Source organism: Ictalurus furcatus, chromosome 6 (genome assembly GCF_023375685.1).
Source record: "Ictalurus furcatus strain D&B chromosome 6, Billie_1.0, whole genome shotgun sequence".
In the NCBI taxonomy this organism is placed as follows: domain Eukaryota; kingdom Metazoa; phylum Chordata; class Actinopteri; order Siluriformes; family Ictaluridae; genus Ictalurus; species Ictalurus furcatus.
Window position 1 is genome coordinate 31062556 of NC_071260.1, and position 25194 is coordinate 31087749.

The 25194-nt window shown below is 38.1% G+C and overlaps 2 protein-coding genes across 4 annotated transcripts; one reads left to right on the forward strand and one right to left on the reverse strand.

Annotated features, from left to right (window-relative positions):
- The first annotated feature begins 898 nt into the window (after positions 1-898).
- Positions 899-7212, forward strand: LOC128609183 (E3 ubiquitin-protein ligase TRIM39). Of its 3 annotated transcripts, XM_053627643.1 has the most exons (11): positions 899-1022; positions 1658-1794; positions 2006-2128; positions 2634-2736; positions 4107-4222; positions 4654-4749; positions 5055-5180; positions 5288-5324; positions 5622-5645; positions 5746-5772; positions 5928-7212. In XM_053627643.1, the coding sequence occupies exons 1-11, from the start codon at positions 932-934 to the stop codon at positions 6464-6466; spliced, it is 1419 nt and encodes a 472-aa protein (XP_053483618.1). In that variant the 5' UTR covers positions 899-931; the 3' UTR covers positions 6467-7212. The 3 variants fall into 3 exon arrangements, with proteins under 3 accessions (XP_053483618.1, XP_053483619.1, XP_053483621.1); XM_053627644.1 differs by lacking the exon at positions 2006-2128; XM_053627646.1 differs by lacking the exons at positions 899-1022; positions 1658-1794; positions 2006-2128 and adding an exon at positions 2170-2205.
- Positions 7213-13072: 5860 nt separating this feature from the next.
- On the reverse strand, positions 13073-17973 carry gja8a (gap junction protein alpha 8 paralog a). The gene has a single exon (XM_053626065.1). It carries the CDS (start codon positions 16542-16544, stop codon positions 13329-13331), a length of 3216 nt encoding a protein of 1071 aa, XP_053482040.1. The 5' UTR covers positions 16545-17973; the 3' UTR covers positions 13073-13328.
- Positions 17974-25194: the final 7221 nt, after the last annotated feature.

The following is a 25194-nucleotide window of genomic DNA, read 5'->3' on the forward strand; positions in this document are numbered from 1 at the left end:
GACACCATTATCCAGAGCAGCTTACGTTTATCTCATTTTTTAAATACAACTTAGTAGAACAGGGTTAAGGGTCATTAGTGGATTTATTTTATTTTAAAGTCTTTAAAGTGGTCATTAAATCAGATCAAAAATAAATCTAATGATGTACTTTCTTTCATGTTTATTCAGTCAGTAAATATTTTGTTTTTCATTTGCTGTAGATTTTAAAAATCATTCAGGCACTGACTGACCCGATGTTTCTGCAATGCCTCTGATTTCCCCTCTTTTCTCAGCTTCAAAATAGTTTTCTCCCATAGACATATAACAATAAGCTATATTTAACATGTACATATACTTCACACTGTACTTTATACAGACACTACAGTCCATCTGTTATTCATAAACCACAACTTTATTCAGCATCATGCAATACCACGACCGTCACTCACTGTAATTGTGGGTATGTGGAGATGTGTGAGTTATTCTTCATTGTCCAAGACAATAAAATCTGCACCTTGAACCTTTTCAGTAGGTAAATACATAAACCGCCATTTAAGCTAGTAGCATAGGTTTACTATGCAATACTGACTCTTTAATGAGATATAATTTCATTTCAATTTCACATCAGTGTTCCATGCTATTTTGTTGTGTTTAATAGGTATATTTAATAAATAAAATGCATGAGAAATGCTGCCTATAGGTCAAATCTGATACACAATCCTTTACATGAGAAGTATGTATTTGGCAGAACAGATTCCATTTTTTGTAACCATCGGTTGCATTATTTGAAAATGCTTGTGTTTACTGTACAAAAGAGCAAAACTGAAAGAAGGCCAAGTCTGAGGACGTTGTGATCTGCAGGAAACAGCTTTAGCCACTCCCTACTTTCAGACGTGATAAACAAGTTCATGTTTTGATCCTCCTTAGTTCTCTGAAAAGTCTGCTGACAACCATGGACTTTTTCAACAAATTGACCAGGCTTTACTTCTGGAAGAACTTGGATATTTTCACATCAGACCAACATGACCAACACCAAGCAACAGGTATAAAAACAAACATGATGCTTTTTTTCAATTTCCTCTAAAAAGCAAAGTCTGAAGTAACTACTGAAGAAACTTATTAAAGTACTTTACACTGCTTGTACTTGTGTACTTTCTGAATGTTAGAATGCACTTATAATAAAAGATTTTGAAGAGAAACTGTTGTGCAACTTTGTGCATTAAGGCGAGATGAGAATGTTTACATAGTTCTACAACTTCCTGGTTTGACATTTGATATGTGTGTTGATATGTCTGTGCATACGTACACATTTGTGTGGAGTCTATTAATGTTATTAATGTCTATCTATGTTAATCCTCATAATCTTGTATGATTGTATCATTTCTAGTTCGACTGGGTTGTGATGAGTGTTTTTAGCACTACTGAATACTAGAATGTATTTCAGTCCACAGAAAACAAGTGTGTTGTCACTTTCTTAGTCACTTCCACATTTCAGAAGCAAAGTAGAGTTTATGAGCAGCCATCTGTTAGCAGTGCACTCACACAGTCCTTCTTCCTTGTTGACTTTGTGGTTAGTTAATGATAATCATCAGTGTTATGACTCTTCTTATTTGCATAATGATCAAGTAAAAAGAGTTTCCCATGTTTTTAACTAACAGTTTTTCTTCCATTCTTACAGAAGAATACAACCCTAGTGCTTTCCACAGTCATGCCAGTCTGGGAAATCCACGCAAAGAGAGGGGAATTAAAAGAGTCTGTAACTCAGAGCAGCTTATTAAACCAAGCATGTCAATTTTAAAATATTTCATATCTAAGGTAAGTTTACCTTTGGGGGAAAAATCCATACTTAATTCTTGATTCTTAACAGTTGATTCTTTGCCATTTCTAAATGTTAACAATTCTCCAGTAATAACAGAAGAACTATTATTTCATTTAAACTGCTGCTCTTTGATGTGCCCCTATAATCTGATTGGTTTGTGGCTTGCTTACTAGGCAAAATAATTTTTTTTCCTCCAATTCTTTAAAGAAATCACAACATGACCCACAACGAACAGCCTCCAGAGGACATAAAGCCTCCAGACCACTGGCAATTGAGCGTTATACACTCCATATACAGATATACAGTCCATACACTCAGCTCATCGATGATGTGAGATGTGTTGGGGTTGGATTTGAAGCATTTGCTTGTTGTCATGTGATGGAGGCATGTGTGTGATTAGAAATCAGGTGAATGTAAACAGGACACCGTCAGTGGGTGTTGGGAAGTGTAGTCTATGGTGGGCATATTTGTAGGCTGCGGTGTGTTCTGGGAAACGGAGTTTCTTGTTGATTCCGGCGTTGACCTGACACTTGTGTTAGCTTAATTTTTGTCTAAAGAGAGATGGAGATTTTGTGTAGTACTCATTAGTATTAGTTTGTAGTGGCAAAAAATATAAATAAACAAAATAATTTTTTTGTCTCAGTGTACTAATCTTGCAAAGGCGTCTTTCAAAATAAACTGAAAAGAAGTGAAAATGATGTCATGATTACTGGTACAAGTTGGGGGCAAAATGTAGAAAGTCCCATGAGCTTTAAATGATTTTAAGTCTATTCAATATTTATTGTTTATATGACGTGCTAAATGGATCATGGATATTTTTCATTATCTACTGTAGGAGTTGCAGAAACTGAGAAGGACCATGCAGATTACAGACTACAGCAGTATAAGAAGTTTACAACAGAAAACCCAGTCTGGGGAACAGGTGTCTGAAAAAGCAGGTGAGATTAAAAAATATTAAGCATTTAAAATCATTTTGTTTCTCACATTTGCTGAAAGAACAACCTGTAAGGGCAATCGTAGCACAGTGGATTTCTGGTTGATTTTATTTTCCAGGGCTGCCATAGAGCCGCTGTTGATCTTTTGAGCAATTGTGTTTTGTTTCACTGGATTAAACTGTGTGTCTAATGAACTGTCGCTGTCTAAAAAACATTTAGGTTAAGACTTTAGTGAGTTCCTTCAGAGGTATAGTGGTCTACTTGCGTTCAAATGAAGAGTGAGTGTCCACTCTAGTGGCTGTTATGCAGTCATTCTATTGAAATGTTCGCAATAGCAGTGACCACTATGCATGAGACTAATGGTTTGTTTGTTTTTTTGCTGTAATGACATAACATGAACATGACACATGTTAGGGCACATTCTTTACATTCTTCAAGTCAAGCATTTCTTTCCTCATATGGAGGCATCAGAAACCATATATGAGTGGACAACATGGCACCATTCACTCCTGTTGTGCATTCTTTAAGCCTTTTTAGGTCGAAATGTGAGTCGCCATCTTGTGAAAACTGGAATCAGAGCATACGCATTCAATATGGCCAGATGGGCAGTGTCTCACTTCTCGCCCACTTATATTAGTGATGGGCATGGATGTGCATGTCCACGATTCAATACCTAAAGTGCAACTTAAAACGTAAAAGTGCATCGGATAACTGAAGGTAGCGAGTACAGTATTATTAGTTAATATGTACAATGCTAAACTGTAGACTTATCATTTTCACAGCTATGTTGATTTTACTGTTGTCAGGAAAATATTTAGAGCTTTAAGTCATGACTGACTGAGCAAACCATTTGCTAGCTAGCTGACATTATCCATCATTTAATCAAAGTAATGTGAGTATTAGCATTAAAGTATGTTGTGAGTATTAGCATTAGCATTAAAATGAGCAATATACCAGAAAAAAATGCAAAGAATTCCCCACTGAGGGTCTGTTAGAACAGTTTACAGCAGTATATGACATGGTTTTGCTATAGAACGGACAAAGAGCTTCAGGTGTGTGTTCATGATGGTCGACTGTCATGTCCTAACCTGTCAATCACCTTTTTAACCATGCCCTTTTATTTATCATCCAATAACTCCAAGAAAATGCATTTATCATCAGGAAAAAAATATTGGGGGCGATATTATGGTCAACTCAACTTAAAAACAATAGACCACTAAAATACTAAACATAATTTGTGGAGATGTAAGACTGCTATCTGACACATTCACTAACATGAGAATGGCTGGAGTTAAAAATTGTACTGCAGCCAGCCGTTAGAGAGCTTTAGAGACTCCTCTTCTAACATGGGTTTTTTTTTGTAATTCCTACAGAAAAATACGACATACGGGATTACTACAGTCATGCGAGTCTGAGAAATCCAATCATAGAGGAGGAAAGTGAAAAAGTTCACGCCAAGTTTTTCACGAAACCAAGCCTGTCCCGAAAGGTAATAAACAATCTTTTAATAGTTGTTTTTTTTACTAACATCATAGACAGTAACACCATACATACACATTTATCATGCGATCTGCTTGATAGTATCTCAGTTTCAATTCAGTTGGAATGTAGTTTGTCCTTTCAGAGAATGTGTTAACTGTAATCTTTAATCTAGGTGAGGTTTATACCTCAGGACTTTGTCCTGTTTAAAGGAATATGAGAAATTTAGTTTTAGGCATAAATTCATCCTTAATTTTTGACAGTTGATTCTTTCCCAATCAGAAATGTTAATAACATCTGTAAAACAGAATTATTGTTCCGTTTAAACCGCTGCTCTTGACGTGTCACTATAATCTGGTTTGTTTGTGGCTTGCTTATTTAGCTCAATAAAATTTAACATTACATTTAACTATTTGACATTTTCACCCAATTCTTCGATAGAAACCTCTAATTGACCCACAACAACCAGATTTTACACTGGAGAAGTCCAAAGAGTTCCTCAGAGGACTGGCAGCTGAGCTGAACGGAGTGTCTCGGGTAAATTAGCTAACACTAATAAGAGTCTTAAAAACATGACAACAGTTAGAGAATAAGAGTATCTCAATTGCATCCCTATCGCTTTAAAAAGATGCCATTGTAAGTTTATTATACTAAACATTGTACTATACTAAACCTGCAAAGACATCTTTAAAAAAAAAAAAAGAACTGAATGCAAGAGAAAATGATGTCTCACTGGGGCAAAATGTGGAAAGTCCAATGAGCTTTAAATTATTTTACGTCTATTCACTATGTACTGTTTATATCACATGCTAAATGGGTGATGGATATTTCTCTTTATCTAGGGCCCGGCATGTCTCAGAGAGGATAAAGCTTATGTACCTGAGGATTTGAATAAACCGAAGAAGAGCATACAGATGCCCATCACAAACAACAGCATCAAAAACCTACCACAGAAAAACATGTCTGAGGTACAGGTACTCATGTGTGATTGAGGATATGATCTTATGGCGAATTACTTAATATGGTCATGTGTATACCTGCAGTGTGTATTCATGTTACCTCTTTGTCATTCCAGTTGCCGCACCATAGTAAACCGAAGTCTGAAAAAACAGGTGAGATTAAAAATATTATGTATTATTTAACATCATTTTGTTACTCCTATTTGCCGAAATCACAATAGTGTTGAAACTGTACAGGTAATCGCAGTTCCATGGTTCTCTGGTTAACGGTAACTTCCGGGCTGTCATTGAGCCACTGTTAGGCTTTGAGTGATTGTAATTTTTGTCACTGGATTAAACTGTGAGTTTAATGATTTGTCACTGCAAAAATAACACGGACGTTAAGTGAAGACCTCAGTGTGCTTCCTCAGATGCCTTTTGTGTAATGCCATTTTTTCCCCCCAATTCCAGGTGGTTTAAAGATTCCCAAGAAAGGTCAGTTCTAGTTTGAGCTTAACATGTTTAAAAAGCCTGTTTGATACAGCCGATGTAACTATTGTATTACTGCTCATGGTGGATATGCTTCTTGTTTCAGAGTCGCAAAACATCACAAGACCATCAGGTATTGCATTTAGACCTTCAACTATGCAAAGCACTTGAATATCTTCATGACTTTTGATTTAGACTCAAAACACTTGGTCTATTTAATTCTAAAAATACTAGCACTACCAACGTTGCATCATCATGTGTCTAATACATCACTTCTTTGTTTTTAAGCCAAAGTGATTCTGGATCTGAACACTGCGAATCCCACTCTCAAGCTGTCTCAGGATGGACGCTCTGTGAGAACAAAGACCCACAAAGAGTTTCATTCCAGCAAGAGTTACTATGGATACCAAGGAAAATCTAAACATCAGTATAATGGCTGGACGTGTGTCCAAGCTCGAGAGGGCTACAGCACAGGCAGGCATTACTGGGAGGTAGATGTAATGGGGAAATGTGATTGGAGAATAGGTGTAGTGAGTGAATCTGCTCCACGCAATGGCTTTATTAACCTGAACACAGACAGAGGGTACTGGACTCTGCGTCTGCAGTTAGGCTCTCTCATGGCGATGACTGTACCAGTCACCAAACTCAATCAGGTGGCGCCTTCTAAGATAGGAGTGCACCTAGATTTGGAGGAAAGTCAGGTTTCTTTCTATGATGTAAGGAAAAGTAAACATATTTACACATTTCAAGCAGATTTCAGTAAGCGTGAGAATATCTACCCTGTGTTCGGGACCGTGGAGACAGATAAACCTCTAAGGATTATCTAAACATGCCGTTTAATCGGTCTTTACGTTGATTTGAACATACCGTAGGGAAATAGAGCTTCTTCTATCGTAATAATGATAATGAGTCTTTATTGGTCACATATACATTACAGCAGAGTGAAATTCTTTTCTTCGAATCCCCGAGCATGTTAGGAAGCCGGGGTCAGCGCACAGGATCAGCCATGATACAGCGCCCCCTGGAGCAGAGAGGGTTAAGGACCTTGCTCAAGGGCCCAACAGTGACAGATTGGCAGTGCTGGGGCTTGAATCCCTGACCTTCTGATTAGTAACCCAGAACCTTAACCCCCAAGCCACCACTGCCCCCAATTCAACTTAAACCCCACAATTTCAAGGTATAGAGACATATAGAGACCGCTGTGGTGACCCCAAATGGGAGCAGTCAAAAGAATAACAACAACAACAACTTGCATGTTCATGGCTATGCATTGGATTTATCTAATGCTGGTGATTTTAAATGTAATATACTGAATGGCACGTATTGTTTAATTGATTAAATATTGTAAATATTTCAAATGAAAATGTTTTGTATGTACTGCACAAAATCTTATGAATGTTGGAATAGATGTTAAATGTTCATGAGTTATATGTTATATGGTTATATATGGCTACATATGTTCTTTATTTACGTCCGCCTATATCCAGTCTAAAAGCTGTCTGCAAAACATCTTTTGCTTGGAATACTACTATACACAAGCCAATAATAAAAAATAAAACCAAGATAATTTACATCAGATCTTTTTTTCGACCTTTACTGTTATATAACAACAACATTTTCACATGTTTTAATGTGGAAGAAAGTGTACAATAGCCTGGTTGCAAAGTGTGCACACTCATGCTATCTAATCTAACAATCACATTCGAGTTCCTGTTCAAAAGTAATTATCATACACCTTTCATCAATAAACTCAAAAACTAATTACAGTCCATTTATGTACATTAAATCATTTTAACTGAACACTATACAGTAGATACCTGCACCAGATATTTCAAGGCGACTGATATACAATCCAGCCAAAAGTATGTGGACACCTAACTGTTACAACTGTCACCTCCTGTTCCAAACGCATGAACATTGATATTTTGTTCCTCCACTCTTCTGGGAAGGCTTTCCACTAGATTTTGAAGCATGGCTGTGTGGATTTGGGTTCATTCAGCCACAAGAGCATTAGTGAGGTCAGGCACTGATGTCAGGTGAGGAGGCCTGTTGTGCAATTGGTATTCCAATTCATTCCAAAGGTAGGGTTAATGTCAAGTCTCTGTGTAAAACATTCAAGTTCTTACATGCCAACCTTGATAAACCAGTAAAATGTCTTCATGCAGCTTGCTTTGTGCACAGGAGAATTGTCATGCTGGAACAGGTTTGGGCTGCTTAGTTATCTTAAAATCTTAATACTACAGAACATTCTGGACAACTGCGTGCTTCCAGCTTTGTGGCAACAGTTTGGGGAAGAACCGCATATGAGTGCAATGGTCAGGTGTCATACATATATACATACATATTAAAGGTACAAAAATATACCCTTCAAGGTACACCCCCAGCAACAAGGGAAGGTACAGTTTCGTACTATATTTTCTGAGAGTGTATGGTCACTTCAGTCATTTCGTGTATATATAACAGTGCTGAATCACAGCCACATTACACATATGAAAAGTAAGCTATACATTTGCAAAAAGTGTAAAAAGTTTAAAGTTATGTAATAACACTATATACTATATATTGATTTTGCCATTAAACAGAAACTCAAGTGCTTTATTAGTCAGGAAATATGACCTATAAACATATACAGTATAATATAATATGTCAAATTTGAAATATTGTGAAATTTGTGAAATACTGTGCAATATGTAAATAATTCCAGCTTGCTGGCCTGCTCAGGTCTTTTTATTGTACTTAATTACTTATAGTTATGAAGGTTAACTGTACTTGCAAGTACTTGTAACCTCTAGTGCTGAGCTGAAGTGAAGCAAGTCAAAAGTGAAAGCATGTTCTTTGGTTTTCGAGCTGCAGTTTGTTTAGTGACAGCTGAAGTGCTTGAAAAATGCTGCGTATATGTCAAAACCTATATGCAATTACTTTTCATGAAAAGTAATTACATTTTATTATTATTATTAAGCATTATATTATTATTAATTAGTTTATTGCAGACCAATTACAGTATTTGAACAAGTGTGTGCTTGACAAGTGCAAAACTGAAAGCAAGGCCAAGTCTGAGCGTGTGTTAGAGAAAAGATGTTTGGAAAAATTAACCACAGCCTACAGGAAGTTGTAAAAAAAAAAGTTTTGTATGGTTTTTTTAAGCGTCTGATTTCGCTCTGACTGCTAACATTTATGGACTCTATCAACACCTTCAACTGACATCACATCTGGATGAATTTCTGTATTTTTATATCAGACCTGCATGACTACTGACAGCAACAGACAAGAAAAGAAAGAAGATGCATTTTTTTATTCTTCAGAAATAAAGTCTGAACGGAAATCTGAAGACATGAATGGAAGCAGCTAATATTGTGTACACTTGTTAAAATGCCATTTGAAATTAAATCTGAAAACACAGTAGCGTTAAAAGATTTTTATAAACTTTATAAAACTTTATACTTATAAACTTTATATAACTTATAGAACTGAATGTTATTTAATGTGAAATTATATATATGTATATCTGTATCTGGATATCTGTAACGCTTAGAAAGGTCAGTAATAAACTACGTAGGTAGTCCTGGTAGAGCATGTGTGTACAAGTCACAGGTTTGGAGTATCATGGTATATGCATCACTTTCTTGGATGAGTGTCTCCACAATGTCTCTGGCAGCCCCTGATAACGTCCCAAGGAAACCAACTGATATCATTTGAAATCCTTCACAAGACAGTAAATTTAAGCAAAGCCTTCAACACAGGCGACAAGTACAAGATCTTCCCAGTCACCAGATCTGAATCCAGTAGATCACCTTTGGGATGGCGTCCTGAATCTTGGACTACATGGAGAACTATACGTCACACCTCTCCTCAAAAGTCTGTCTGTTCTGTTTATATGATATAAAACCTGGGTTCAAGATGAAGCAGCATATCCCAGTCCTGTAATGGGTACAATAACACACAACCCGTCATTCTCAACACAATATCTCTCTCTCTCTCTCACACACACACACACACACAAACCCATACATTTTCCCAACAGTTGACTCTCAACATGTTAACGACACAAACTTGTCCGCATCTGCATTTAAACAAGACAACAGAGAACAAAAGAACAGACTATGGAACCAAACAGAAGTAAACGTGTGTGTAGAAAGAGTGAAGATTTTGTTGTATTTCATATTCAAGCTAAGTTTAGTTTGGAGGATTAAAAAAAAATCCTCATCCTTGATTCTTGACACTTGATTCTTCCCCATTCATAAATGTTAGCAGTTCTACAGTTAGAACTATCATTCCATTTCAACTGCTGCTCTTTGGTGCGCCCCTATAACCTGCCGTGTTTGTGCCTTACTTATTTAGCACGGTAAAACTTGACAATTTGAACCATTTTACATTTTACATACGCCCAGTTCTTCAAAAGAAACCTCACAATGACCCACAACAAACAGATTTTTCACCGGAGGAGTCCAAAGATTTCAGAGGCCTGGCGACTGACCTGAACAGCGTGCCTCAGGAAAATGAAACACTAATAAGAGTCCACACACTCAGCTCAGCAGGTTTATCCTAGTCATTTTGCAGGTGCAGACCACAATTTTAACTTATGGATAATTGATTTAGACACAAAATGATTAAGACCCCACTTGCTTTCTATATATATTCTAAAATTATTTTTTAAAGAAATACTAGCACTAACAATGTTGCATCATGACGTGTCCAACACATCATGTCTTTGTTTTTTAAGCCAAAGCAATTCTGCAAATCCCACTCTCAAGCTGTCTGTAGATGAACCACCACCAAAGAGTTTCAGACAAACCTTTGACTTATTTAGTATGCAGCAATACTTGTAATTACATTACATTTATGGCATTTGGCAGACACCATTATCCAGAGCGACTTACATTTATCTCATCTTTTAAATACAACTTAGCAGAAGAGGGTTAAGGGTCAAGCTCAAGGCTTGGCAGTGCTGAGATTTGAACTCATGGCCTTCCGAGCAGAAGGCCAACATCATTACCACCGAGCTACCAACTCCCACAAGGATACGTGCAATAAATATCAGGAAAGATGATGGGTGTTTACTGCTGTCATTGACCTTCCGTCACCTGCTGTAGTCAAACTATTTCTGAGTTTCAGTCTACAATGACAATCATGCTATCAAACTAATAAAAAAAAATAGATGTATGACCAGTGTAATTGATCGTATAAGTTTTTATTTAGTTTTTTAGTTCATATGAGTGTAACAAAACACAACTGTCCTTAATGATGTACAGGGCAGATAACGATATGTATTCATGTATCAAATCTAATTAAAGGACATTTTGTGTGTTTTCTAACAAGACAAAATCCTGAATGAAGATGAATTCCGGATAAATTGTTTGGGAACGTTGAGACGGACATTAAATCTTTGAGTTCGTCGAGTTCCATAAGACGTCCGCGTTTGTTCTTTAGTTAATTCCACCGGTATCCAACCTAAAAGCTGTCTACATAACATATCCTGCTTGGAATGTTACTATACACAAAACCGTATCATTTATGGACGACCGAGTACTGATCAATCATCTTCTTCTCAAATGCTTTCTTATTAAAGCAATCATGTTTGGGATGCATAATACACTGATATTTTGGGTTGAGTCGGTGTGTTTCTTGACTATTTTGGGTGAGTTCCAAGAACCATCTACAGGGCTTTTTCTCAAAAGTGCCTCTTGTTATGGCCCAGTTATTACAAATACACTACAAGTAAGATGTTTTCTCTCCATACTGTAGATCGTGTTGGAGGAGGGAAGCACTGACTGAGTTTTTTTCCGTAGACAAAGAAGAAGTTGGGATGAAAAACGCTCATGAATAATGTCAGATGAACCAAGACTCCCTGTGATTTCTGTAGTCTGACCTGATTTGAATGAGATGAGGTTGTTTATTTTCCTTTACACCTTTACAGCAACATCTTTCTTTGTATTTCTACAGAGTTGCATTCACTACTTTACAGATATGCATAGGCTCAGAAAGTACACAACCTCAGCTGCATAAATCAAATTTAACACACACACACACACACACACACACACCATAGAAAATATAGAGTATACAAGCCAAGCCAATATGCATTTGATATTTAACTATAAAACAAAATAGGACAAACACTTTATTCATAGTTATATATAAAAACGCAATTAAGAGTGAATAATACAGAAATGAACAATAAATAATGCATATAAATGATTATCTTTCCAGGTTAGTACCTACAACAAGCCTTTCTGAGTCAATTTAGAGAGGCTGGGGCAGATGGTATTTGGCCCTTATGCTTTCATTTACACCAAAACTTTGACAGACAGACCATAGACAGTTAATAAGTGATGTTATGATTTATGGATATTACTGGTAAGGATTATTTCTTCAAAAACTCGTAGAGATTTTCTTCCTTGGAACTGTGTTCTTTATTTGAGGAAAAAAAAAAAAAAAAAAAAGAATTGTCCTGCACCCTCTAGTGGGTAATATTCACATCAGTCAGAGATCAGGTTCAAGATTATGCTATGTCAAGTGTTTACGGGAGGTGGGGGCGATACCTCCAACTATCCAACTGCACCAATGATTAGGAATTTAATCAAACGTTTCACGATGTAGGAATATCATCCTGACGAAACTGGAATGTAATGGAATAATCAATCGATTCATATTTTGAGAATTAAATGCTAAGACAAAAGCGTTTTTTAAACTGGTTAGTTAGACAATAAGCGATACGTTCTATAACAGGTGCATCACGTTGACTACTTTTCAAGGACATAACAATGAAGAAGTTATTTAAAGAGATGCGCAGATTTACAGTTCAGATTATAGAAAGAACTGGTGTCTCTGTTCTGCTGCTGCATTTGACATGGTGTGTGTACACTTGTCCCATTGGAGGGAAGAGTCACTATAAATCTGTACACAGTTATTCTGACTGATGAGCTTTATCTGATGATTTTGGTCTGACCAGTGTGCTCAACAGCAAGGCAAAAAATGGTGTAAATCATATGCTATATGTTATCCAGCCTGAATACTCGTGAGAGATTTCGGAGAGTTCTCCATCATCGAAACAGCAACTGAGTGAATATCTTGTGGATTTGTAGAATCAATGCCATGGCCCCACACATTACTAAATGACGTAATGTTGTTGTTTTTTCCCCTGCAGTTGATCACCTGTCTGTACCTCACCTGTAAAATGTAATTCCTTTATGAAATCTGGTTTTTCTCCTAGATGGCGTGTAAATGGACTAAAGTCACTCAATCCAATATATACATAATTGGTTTAAGCCATAAAAAGTGAAAATAAATTCTTCTTCTCATTATTATTATTATTATTATTATTATTAGTAGTAGTAGTAGTAGTAGTAGTAGTAGTAGTAGTAAATAAAAAATATATTAATTTAAAAAATAACATAAAGAAGTAAATACTGTTGTTGATTAGTGAACATTAGGTACAGTACATTGGGTATAAAAAAAATAATGATTGCTCTAGATTCCAGTTAAACATGATCTAACAACTGTTTTTGAATGTTGGACCTCAGCATACACAGAACACGAATATCAGAAATATGCCTCTAATGAACAAAGATTTTCATTGAGATGAAATGAAAACTAAAAACAAAAATACTGGTTATTGTTCCTTTGATTTTTTTTTTTTTTAGTTTTAGTTTTAAGATGTTTTCTATGTTTTAGCTCACGTAAACATGTTAGTTATATTGTAAGATCATCTGACCTTGCTCTACCGCTTGCTTTTCTAAGACTGCTCGGCGCCCTTGTATCTTCCAAGGTCTCCTTTGCCGCTAATTCCAGAGGTACGAGAGGGCCTGAAATCGTGTCTTCGAGTGTCTGTATCTCTGGCAACCTAACCTCCAATTCTAAACTCTCTACTACTCCAGGATCTCTAGTTTTCCCTTGACTATCTTGGGCTCCAGTGCTCTTAACCTCCTCAGGATTGCCCATCTTGCTGAATGACTTCCCTGCATCCACAGCGTCAATAAAGTCTACTACTTCCTTTGTACTGACAACATCCTCTACTGACTCCACCTTAGATGAATTTTCTATTTCGGGTACCTCTGCAATTACCTCTAAATTGAGTGTCTCCTCTGCACCATCTAGTATATCTGACCTCTTGATTTTCCTAGATACAGGCTCCTCTCCTACAGATTTAATCACCTCTAAAGGTTTCTCCTTCCATAAGGGGTCTACAGTTTTCTCTTCTTCTACAGAGGAGCTCTTAGCTTCTATTGTAAGCTCTTCTGTCTTGGACAGCTCTTTACTCACTGGATATTCTGATGGAAATTCCACATGCTCCTCAACCTTTTCTGGAACATCTACCACATTTTCATGATTTTCTGGAATTTCTACAAGCTCCTCGATGTTTTCATGAACATCAACAAGCTCCGCAATGTATTCTGGAAATTCTACAACCCCGTTAGCATTTACTGAAACCTCTGCAACGCTGTCAAACATTTCTGCAACTTCTACCACCAGTTCATTCTTTTCTGGTAGTTCCTCAATTTTGTCTTGAACATCTACAACCTCCTTAATTTTGTTTGTTACTTCTGCAACCTCTTCAACATTATCTAGTACTTCTACAACCACCTCAACATTTTCTGGTACGTCTACAACCTCTTTAAATATTTCTGGTACATCTACAACCTCCACAACATTTTCTGGTACTTCTACCACTGCTTCAAGATTTTCTGGCAATTGTACAACCTCCTCAATATTTTCTGGTACTTCGACAACATCCTTACTATTTTCTGGAATGTTTAGAACATCTTCAACATTTTCTGGTACTTCTACAACAGCCTCAATATTTCCTGGTACTTCTGCAACCTCAACATTTTCTGGTAGTTCTACAACAGCTTCAATATTTCCTGGAACCTCTGCAACTGCTTCAAGATTTTCTGGTACTTCTACCACTGCTTCAAGATTTTCTGGTACTTCTGCTACTGCTTCCAGATTTTCTGGTACTTCTGCCACTGCTTCAAGATTTTCTGGTACTTCTACCACTGCTTCAAGATTTTCTGGTACTTCTGCCACTGCTTCAAGATTTTCTGGTACTTCTACCACTGCTTCAAGATTTTCTGGTACTTCTGCCACTGCTTCAAGATTTTCTAGTACTTCTACCACTGCTTCAAGATTTTCTGGTACTTCTGCTACTGCTTCCAGATTTTCTGGTACTTCTGCCACTGCTTCAAGATTTTCTGGTACTTCTGCCACTGCTTCAAGATTTTCTGGTACTTCTACCACTGCTTCAAGATTTTCTGGTACTTCTGCCACTGCTTCAAGATTTTCTGGTACTTCTACCACTGCTTCAAGATTTTCTGGTACTTCTGCCACTGCTTCAAGATTTTCTGGCAATTGTATAACCTCCTCAATATTTTCTGGTACTTCAACAACATCCTTACTATTTTCTGGAACTTTTACAACCTCCTCAAATTTTTCTGGTACTTCTACAACCTCCTCAACATTTAATGGTACTTCTGTAACTGCTTCAACACTTTCTGGAACTCCTATGATCTCTTCAACGTTGTCTAGTACTTCTACAACCACCTCAACATTTTCTGGTACTTTTACCAATCTCTCAACCTCTTCAGAATCTTCTCCAACTACCTCAAAATCTTCTAGAACGTCTACAACCTCTGTTCCACCCTGTCCTGATTCAGTCTCCACATCCAATTGTTGATCTATTAATGTGGTTTTTCTAACTAGGGATTCTGTAGTTTGCTGCACATCCCCTTGTTTCACATCACCAATTGTCTGAGTCTCCTCCATGCATTCTTCTTCTGATCTCCTTCCCAGTACCACTTCCAAGGGAATCACAAGTATGGAACTGTCCACCTCATCCCCTTCTCTACATATCTCCTCCTCTTCGGTTGGTGGTAGCTCAAGGAAAGCCTTGGTGATCTCAGTAAAGGCTGGGATTGTCTCATCATAAATCACTGACTCCTCCACAGGGGGCGCTGTAGGTACTACTGCCACATTCGTTCTTTTCTGCTCCACCTCCTGAGATAGACAAAGAAGCTGGACTTCCTCTATACCTGCTTCAGCTAGAGGGTAGATGTGTGCAACCTCGCCCTCCTTTCTATCCTCTTCAAGTGGCCTGTAACCTTTTGGCTTATGAAAGGGAACGAATGGCAAGCTTCTCTCAGAAGAGACAAGGGTCTGAACCTGGGCTGGTGCTGTCTGACGGAACCCAGATTGAATGTTCTTCAAACATAGATGGATCATCTCCACAACGTTCAGGAGAATTGAGACAGAAGCAACAACTAGCATAAAAATGATGAAGATGGTTTTTTCAGTTGGCCGTGAGACAAAACAGTCCACCGTGTTAGGGCAGGGCCAGCGACTACACTTATACAGTGGAAGGATGTGGAAGCCATACAGAAAGTACTGCCCCACAATAAATCCTACCTCAAATAGCGTTTTAAAGATGATATGGCATACATACGTGAAGAGTAGAGTGCCTTCAAGACGAATTTTTTTACTCCCATCAGTGCTAGTGTCCTTGGTCGTGTGAACACTTCCCTGGTCTTCTGCAAAAGGAAGTTGTTTGCTGTTCACTTCTTGCTGGCGGTGAAGCTCCGTATTCTCACGCTCTTTGCGTTTTTCCAACATTTGGACATGGTGGACAGCATGGCCGATGTAAACCAATGAAGGCGTGGACACAAAAATAATCTGCAGCACCCATAGGCGGATATGGGAGATCGGGAACGCCTCATCGTAACATACATTCTCACATCCAGGCTGTTTTGTATTACACACATAATCGGACTGCTCGTCTCCCCAGACAAACTCTGCTGCCGTGCCAAGAATAAGAATGCGGAAGATGAAGAGCACTGTAAGCCAAATACGGCCAATTACGGTTGAATGTTCGTTCACTTCTTCTAAAATATTACCTAAGAAGCTCCAGTCTCCCATGGTGGATTCTTAACTCTGCATAGGGAACACAGAAAGGTTAAGGTTATGAGCTGAGGTAATGACCAGAATTTTAAAAAAAAAATCTAAAATTATTAAAATTATGCAGCATACACTATATTAAATGATATTTCTGAGTCAAAATGTATCATTTGAAAAGTATGCATCATCATATCAGGATTACACAGCAACACAGCGACCCCAAGACTACCTAGAAGTATAAGAGGTCAACACTGAGGTGAATTGAGTCCCGGTTGAAACCTTGGTAAAGTAGTGGCTCCAATAGAGTTCTGGTCAGTCGCTTAGTTGGTTTCTCCTCCCTGCCGCAAGGACAAAGTGATCTGCTGTTGTGATGTCCTGTTCACCCAGCATCACTATGAGTCCTTGTCGCCTCAGTGAGCAGATGTGAATGGATGGGCTGTGATGGCTGCTTTTCAAGTCTAAGCTTCCAGCCAGACGCCCTTTGTGCACTGGACCACGTGTGGAACTGCAGGAGACAATAGGATCAACAGACCTGTGCCTAGAGGGACAGGACCCCCTTACTGCATAGACCCAGAGATCATATAAAAAACAGTGTATGAATTCCCCTTGTAGGTTCTTTTCTATTCCGAAAAGAAAGGTTAACTCTACTGTACTGTACTGTACTGTATTGTAACATTAACAGTGAATGTATAGAAAAATAAACAGCAATAGAGCAATAAATATGTACAGGAATGAGTGTTGAAACACATTACCTCAGATAATCTTATTTAAGAGCCATGTCTGCATCTGAGAGCAAAGGTCTTGTGGTGGAGAAAAAAACAAAAAAAAAAAAAACAGGAAAATTGCAGTAATGATTAAACTAAGCACTCACCCACAGGAAAGCGGGGTGTTGAAGGTGAGGTCAGTGGTTTTGTGATAAAGGAAAATTTATGATATTTGAGAGGAAGTTCACACATAACAATAAAGAGAGAGAGAGAGAGAGAGAGAGAGAGAGAGAGAGAGAGATGTTCCAGCAGTAGCCTGCAGAAAAACCTGTAATAAATCTTTTAGACAAGCAAACACTAGAGTTTACAACAAAACTATACACACCAACTGTATATGAAGTACAAAATAAATGCCTGAATGCACTAAACAAGTTTTCTAGCCCACTTTCTCACATTTTGGCCATTGGCCATTCGAACCCACTAGTTACTAACACATAGGTTAAGGCCTAACACTTGATTCCTCTCATTCCTGAACATTACAGAGCAGCCTAACACACACACACACACACACACACACACACACACACACACACACACACACACACACACACACACACACACACACACACACACACACACACACACACACACACACACAAAGGAGACACTACTTGCATTTTTCCATATATGTGAGTACCAGTTAAGAAGATCTCCTGACAACAAGGTGAATGTTTTTCTGTTGTGCCACTCAGGAGCCTGCACTAAACAAAGTCTAACACTGAAAATCTATACAGCAAAATCCCTAGTGTAGAATTAACACCTAGTGTGTTGATGTAATTCTTTCATTTGTGAGTTCATTTGTGTTTACTTGGACATATATAAACACTGTAGGTGTTAATTCAACGCCGATCAGTCAGATCAATTAGAGGAATTGGAATTAGATCAATCGAATCAATTCCTCTGCTCTTCTGTCAAATAAGCATATAAACGGTGATAATAATAATAATAATAATAATAATAATAATAATAATAATAATGAAATTTACTCATCCATCCTAAAGAGATTCTGAAGTTTTCCAGCTTTCAAGTCTTTAAGACTAACATTACACATAATTTAACTCAACTCAACTCAATGTATTTGTTTAGCACAACAGAGTTGACCAAAGTGCTTCACAACCAGAAAATCAAAGAACAGTAAAATGACAAATACCAACACCCACCCACATACACACATACACACATACACACATCAACAGTGCTACAAACTCCAACAGAAGCTGCATATGCAAAGGGCGATCAATATCAGAATACACGTCTCAAGCACTCAGGGTTCCCCCAGTAAAAATGCCAGATTATAAAATTGTCTTTTAAACTGAGATTTAAAAAATCTCCATTGATGGGGGGCCAAGCGAATATAAAAGGGGAGATCATTCCATAATTTAGGCGCAAGTACAGAGAATGCCCGATCACTCTTTGACTTTTGCTTCGACTGAGGTACAGCCAACAACATTTGATTTGTAGACCTCAAAGGCCTCGACGAACTACAAAGGCTTAGGAGATCTGTGAAATCATGTGGAGCCAAGTTACTGTATGTACTGCTTTAAAAGCAAGAAATAAAATCTTAAAATCAATCCTGAATTGAACCGGCAGCCAGTGAAGAGATGATACGACAGGAGTAATATGACAGAGTCCTGCATAAAGAGAGTTGCAATAGTCCAATCTAGATGTAATAAAAGCATGAATAATTATCTCTACATTTTTTAAAACTAAGAAAAGGTTTTAGCCTAGAAATCATCCTAAGCTGTTGGACGTTACCTTTAACAACAGAATTGATCTGTTTATCAAAGCTAAGGGTTGAGTCAATAACGACATGAAGATTTCTCACAGTGTCTTTCATTTAGTTGAAGAAAATTGTCAGACGGCTTCTAAAGAGTCCATCGGGGACTTTAGAGACAGATCGTTTCCAGTTTTCAGAGGGAGATATAACTGTGTGTTGTCTGCAGACATGTGATTAGAAATGCCAAAATGGCGGCAGATAGACCCTAAAGGACGTATGTATAGCGAAAACAGAATAGGACCCAGAATAGAACCCTGGGGAACACCATATTTTAGGGTGACTGTAGAGGAAGAAGAGTTTCCAATGTTCATGGAAAATGTTCTGACATGTAAATAAGAATCAAACCATTTTAGTTCGGTCCCTCGAATGCCGACGTCATATTCCAAACGGTCGAAGAGAATTGACTGATTAACAGTGTCGAATACGGTGCTAAGATCTAACATGATTACAATGACAAAAGTCCAGTACAGCGTCATGAGCTTCTAACAGATCATTTATAACTTTTCACAAGGCGGTCTCTGTGCCGTGACCGGCTCCAAATCCTGACTGAAATTTGTCAAGAATATCATTCGCTAGTAAGAAAGGGTTCATTTGAGATAAAACAACTTTTTCTAGATAGAACCTTTGCTAAAAAGGGTCATTTTGAAATTGGACGATAATTGTTCATTACTGTAGGATCAAGACCTGTTTTTTTTTTTTTTAAATTAAGGGATGGACCACTGCTTGTTTAAGACAGGGCGGAACGATACCATTAATTAAGGAGCTGTTCACAATAGACTGTGTACTAGGGCCTATAATGACAAACAGGTCATTCAAAAGTTTAGTAGGAATAGGATCTAAGGGAGCAGATGTCGGTTTCATGTGGTTGACTATGTCTGCTAAAGTTGGAAGAGAGACAGGTTCAAAACGGTCGAGCAAACGAGGATTTGAAATCGGCAAATAAACATTACACTCTAAAAAAAGCTGGGTTTTTTTTTTGACCCAAACGCTGGGTTGAGCATTTTGCTTCATTTAATTGGGTTATTTTCTCAGTCTTGGGTAGTTTTTGGGTAGTCTTGTGTAACCCAACTGCTGGGTTAGTGGCTGGGTCATTTTCACTGACAGTTGAATCAATGCACCCCTCCACCACCCCACCACCTCACCACCTCACCACCTCACCACCCCACCACCTCACCACCTCACCACCACCTCACCACCTCAACCCAGCTCCTAGGGTTAGGAGGGTTATGAGGGTTAGGGTTAGGGCTAGAGATATGGTTAGCCCAGCTCCATGATAAGCAGCCGGTCGACTATTAGAAGTAAGAGAAGAAAATTTTACGTTCAGACTAACATTAACCTTTATAAAAATAAATAAATAATAATAATAATAAAATAATAAAATACCCAGGCACATACACACACTCATGTGCTTGTTGCTGTTGTGACTCTTCTTTATAAGGATTGTTCCATCGGCATCATACTCTTCTCCAGCAAGACCAGTTCTGTCTGTTACTGCTACTGGCATCCGCCTTTCAGACACAGGGTTTATTTGAAGTAAGGGATTGTTTAGCTGTTATCTAAACTCGAATGGCTAAACTACTTGTGAAATATTATTGTTTAAAAAAAAAAAAAAACGTTTGCACCCTGATTTTAGGCGAGGAGGGAAAATAAACTCACAGCCAAGGAGCAATGTTTTTGCATTACAGACAGAACGTTTATACCAAGTTAAACAATTAAGTTCCCGTCCAAATACAAACTGAGAGCCCACACTATATATCAAGACCAAGTGTCAAGACACAAGCAACGGCACAACAGACTGGAAGCATCTCAGTACAACGTGGCACAGACAAGCACATGAAGACTGAATTCAAACCGAAGGCAAAAAGCTTGCACAGACACAGTCTTTTAATAGGATCATAACCTCTTGATATGTAACACAGTCTCTGAGCTACATATTTATAATCATTTATGTGTGCCAACTTGAATCATGAACCATGTTCACAGGTCATAATCTTTTCTTTGACTACAGTATATTCACACAAAATCTAAATGAATAAATGAAATAAAATTCTCCTCAGACTTCATACAACTTCATATTATTGAATCATGATCTCATATTCTTTGGATTATATGTTTCATGCACTGGAGAATTAAAAATACAATTTACACTAAATGTATTGCCACCAGCCTGGGACATTACACCGCCTTGCCTTTAGAAGTCTTCCTCCCCTAAGTTCCAGGTTACCACTTCCAGGTTACTTCCTGTTTGCGTATATAACGCCTAGTCATTGCAATACACTTTTGCAAAGTCTTGCCAATCCCAGCATTTGTTGTGTATTACTGTGGGGGTTTTTTTTTCCATCGCCTTGCCTATTGTTTGCTCTTTAGAAGTACAATCTGATTTGGAAATCATGTGCGTCTGTATTTGACCCGTGCTCCAATTCCAACTTGGATTTTGGATTGTGTTTTGGTTCTGCAAATAAACCATCCCACATATGTATCCTCAAGCATCTCTTGAGTCCTGTATGTTGCATTGCTAAATAGGTTTTTATTTAAAATGTGAACTTTTATCATGCATACAGATAAATTTGTCTAACATAACTTCAGGGGCGCACGGTGGCTTAGTGATTGTGCCCTGTGATGGATTGGCTCCCTGTCCAAGGTGTACCCCGCCTTGTGCCCGATGCTCCCTGGGATAGGCTCCAGGTTTCCCCGTGACCCTGAAAAGGATTAAGCGGTATAGAGGACGGATGAATGGATGGAACATAACTTCAAAGTGAACATATTTGGTCTGTAAAATCTTTAGTCTTTTTATTTCCTGTTGTTTTTTGTCAGAATAACCAAAATCCTGTTTAAATATGCCATTTGAAGGAAAACTACTCTAACCTCTAATAAGAAATGCTATTTTTTTACTCAACTATTTGCTCAGTGGTAACACTTTAACAGTTAATTGGAATCTATTGCATTCATTGTGCAACACCGTGGCTCGAAAGCACTGAAGCTAGCTTGCACATGGACTTTGTGTACCTCTGAAAGTACTGGAAAAGCAAGGCCAAGTCTTATGTTTTTGCTTTACACTAAAGACATTTGGGTTTGAGATCAAAAGATGACTATGAGACCTGAATTTCAGTTTTTATGTCCTAATATTGACATTTAGATGTGTTAAACAACTTAGAAGATGGCACCTTTGGTATTTAGGTGAGCGAAAGTATAGGAACAGATAGTCTTAAAGTGTATACAGGCTTACGAGTCATAAACAATGTCATAAAAAACAATGTTGACAAGGTCTTCTGAGATGTAGAGCGATCCACTGTTTAAACGATCAATGTAACTGTGCACACAAGAAACGCCTGTCAGTTACATGTTCCAATATTTCTGCTCACTTGAAAAATGGGTGGGTTCAAGCAAAATGCGCCATTCTCAGAGTTCTTTAACACATCTAGATGTAAATATCAAGACATGAATCCTGAAATTATGATTTATTGATTTCAAACCCAACTGTCTTCAGCGTATAGCAAAAACAATCGCAGTGGCATTGCTGATACAATACTTTTGGAGGAGACTCAACCTCTAACAGGTTAATACTTAAAAAGAGCTGGGGACTGATACGGATACAGCTCTAAGCCACATAGAGCTGTAACTGAATAGTGGCGGGATGCCACACAAATACATGATGTCATTCTCGAGTGTGGTGGGCCTATTGAGAGTGTGCACTGGGCCATAAGATCTGGTTTTGTCAATGAAGCATGAGCCTAACTCGTTCCAGCTGCGAGCATAACACTCTTATCAAACGTTAAGCTGCACCAAGTATTACCACACCTCAAACTTCCTTCTCCTGCCAGTATAAGTGGAGTATCTGTTACGCATGTAGGCCATATATTCATTTTTTCATATTCTTTGGAACACCTAAGAACTTGATCCACTGCGGTGTTTCATTTTAACACAGTAAATGTAGAGATTTTTACACTTCAATTTTTTTTTTCCAACCATCATTGAAACACAAATATTGTAATAGAAAAACTCTTTAAAAAAATTTTTTAAAAAAATAGGCCTGTACACACTTCACAGATTTTGAGTCTTGCCAGATCCTTAAGAACTCATCAAAGAGCTTAGTTAAAACATTTGGGCATAATAAATAAGTCCTCTAAATCTCACTTGGCTTCTGCTAGCATCAGTAATTCTATCCACATAAAACAAGACTGTAGGTTTGAAGATTTCTAAACTGCAGTCTCTGCCAGAGTATTTGTGTAGAAGATGTGAAAGTAGTCAGTAGGATTCTCCCTCTAAAGACCACGTTCATCTCAGTCAGAAAAATGATAAGGGACGAGGCGAGATGTTGAGAAATATTCATTAGAGATCAGCGGTAGTCATAAGAAAGGCGTCCTTCGATGAAAGAGAATAAAGAAAATATACATTTTGAAATGTAGTATAGTAAGCAAGCAAAAACAGCAGAAGTCCAAATGAATCCTAATGCCAGGTGATATAGAGACATTTTTATCTAAATTGTGAAAAAAGACTGCATACACCACTTCGGTTTAGCAAATCTGCACATTTATATTGAACCTTACCTTGTCGGTCTTGTTTTTTTTCTTTTTTACCTACAGGCTTATATGTCATACAAAAACAATGTTGACAGCTGAACATTGCAAGGTCTCCTGAGATGTCCTTTGAGTGTGAAGTGTTGTGATGAACAAGGACACAAAGGGACAAATCTCAATTTCTTGGCTTGTCATACAGTTTCCCCAATGTGCTGTAAAATGTAGACCTTTATTATTTTCTCTTTTTTTTACTGTTCACACCTATGTCTCACATAATTATTCACTCTCCTGCCAAAATGTTCCTCACTTCCTCTGGGAACCCAAATTCTGCTGCTTTCCAATGATTGTTTAATGATTTAAACGGAATATACAAGAGCGTTCTGTCTACTTCCCAACGCACACATGCACAATTCACACCGAGCAAACAGATGTCGGATGTTTATATGCACACACATTTTCAGGCTCTGAGAGCGAACTGCCTGGCCAACCTAAACTCCTGAGTCTTACGTGTTTCTTTGACCATGGAGGACATTGAGTCCTTAGAGGGCAGGGAGTATTTGCCATGACCTGGGTCGTTGTGCCAGCCAGCCGTTTGAGGTCGTAAAGCACGTCTCAATCAGCTTGAAGCCTGACACATCCTACTTGGCATTGTGTATAAATGGAATGAAAATATTGGTTTTGGATTATGGTGAAAGATCTGGCCTTCTACAGCTTCCTGTGGCCTTCAGACAGACCTCACCCACCCTCAGTCCTGACCTGCCTTGACTGTCCTATAAAAGGCATTGTTCTTGGACATGACACAAATCAGGCCAAGTTATAAGCCTCTTAAAACACGGGGCCAGTCATTGACATCAGTCTTGTGATATACTTGTATCTGTAAGGACTGCAGAGGTGTTGGGGAAATTAATAGATGAAGACAGGAACTGCAATCATTGACTGGTTCTAATTATTTAAATCTTTTAACCTTGTGACTCTGGTATCATAAAAGTGTAGGATTGTAGGGTCATTGGCAAGTTGCTTTATGAGGACTACTGGACATCTGCAACGCATTACTCCCGGGCCTCCCAGCCACCTCTATCAAACCCCTTCAGATGATTCAGAGTGCAGCAGCATGCCTTGTTTACAACCAGCCCAAAAGACACACCCCTCTTTGTCTCACACCGCTGGCTTCCTGTATCCACCCGAGTTAAATTCAAGGCTTTGATGCTCATATACAGCAGTCTTTAAAAAAAAAATTCTAAAGACCCACTTAACTAACTTGTCCACACTCGATAAATAAATAAATAAATGAAACACTGGCTCTTACACCTCTGCTCTGCGCACTTTGCTCCTCTAGAACGCAATTAAAAATCTGTATGGTAGCACTACATGCACGGATCTCCGCTTGATATATCGCTTTTGCTTGTATTTCCTCATTTTTAAGTCACTTTGGATAAAAGCATCTGCTTAATGAATAAATGTAAATGTAAATGAGTCAGCACTTTCCTCCAAGTGTGGAACACTACTCTGTGACCCAGCTTAAGTAGCAGATCAAAAAGATGCATTGGCTGACTTCAGACAAAAATAGTGAAAACAAAGACTACTACTAATACTACTGCTACTATAATAATAAT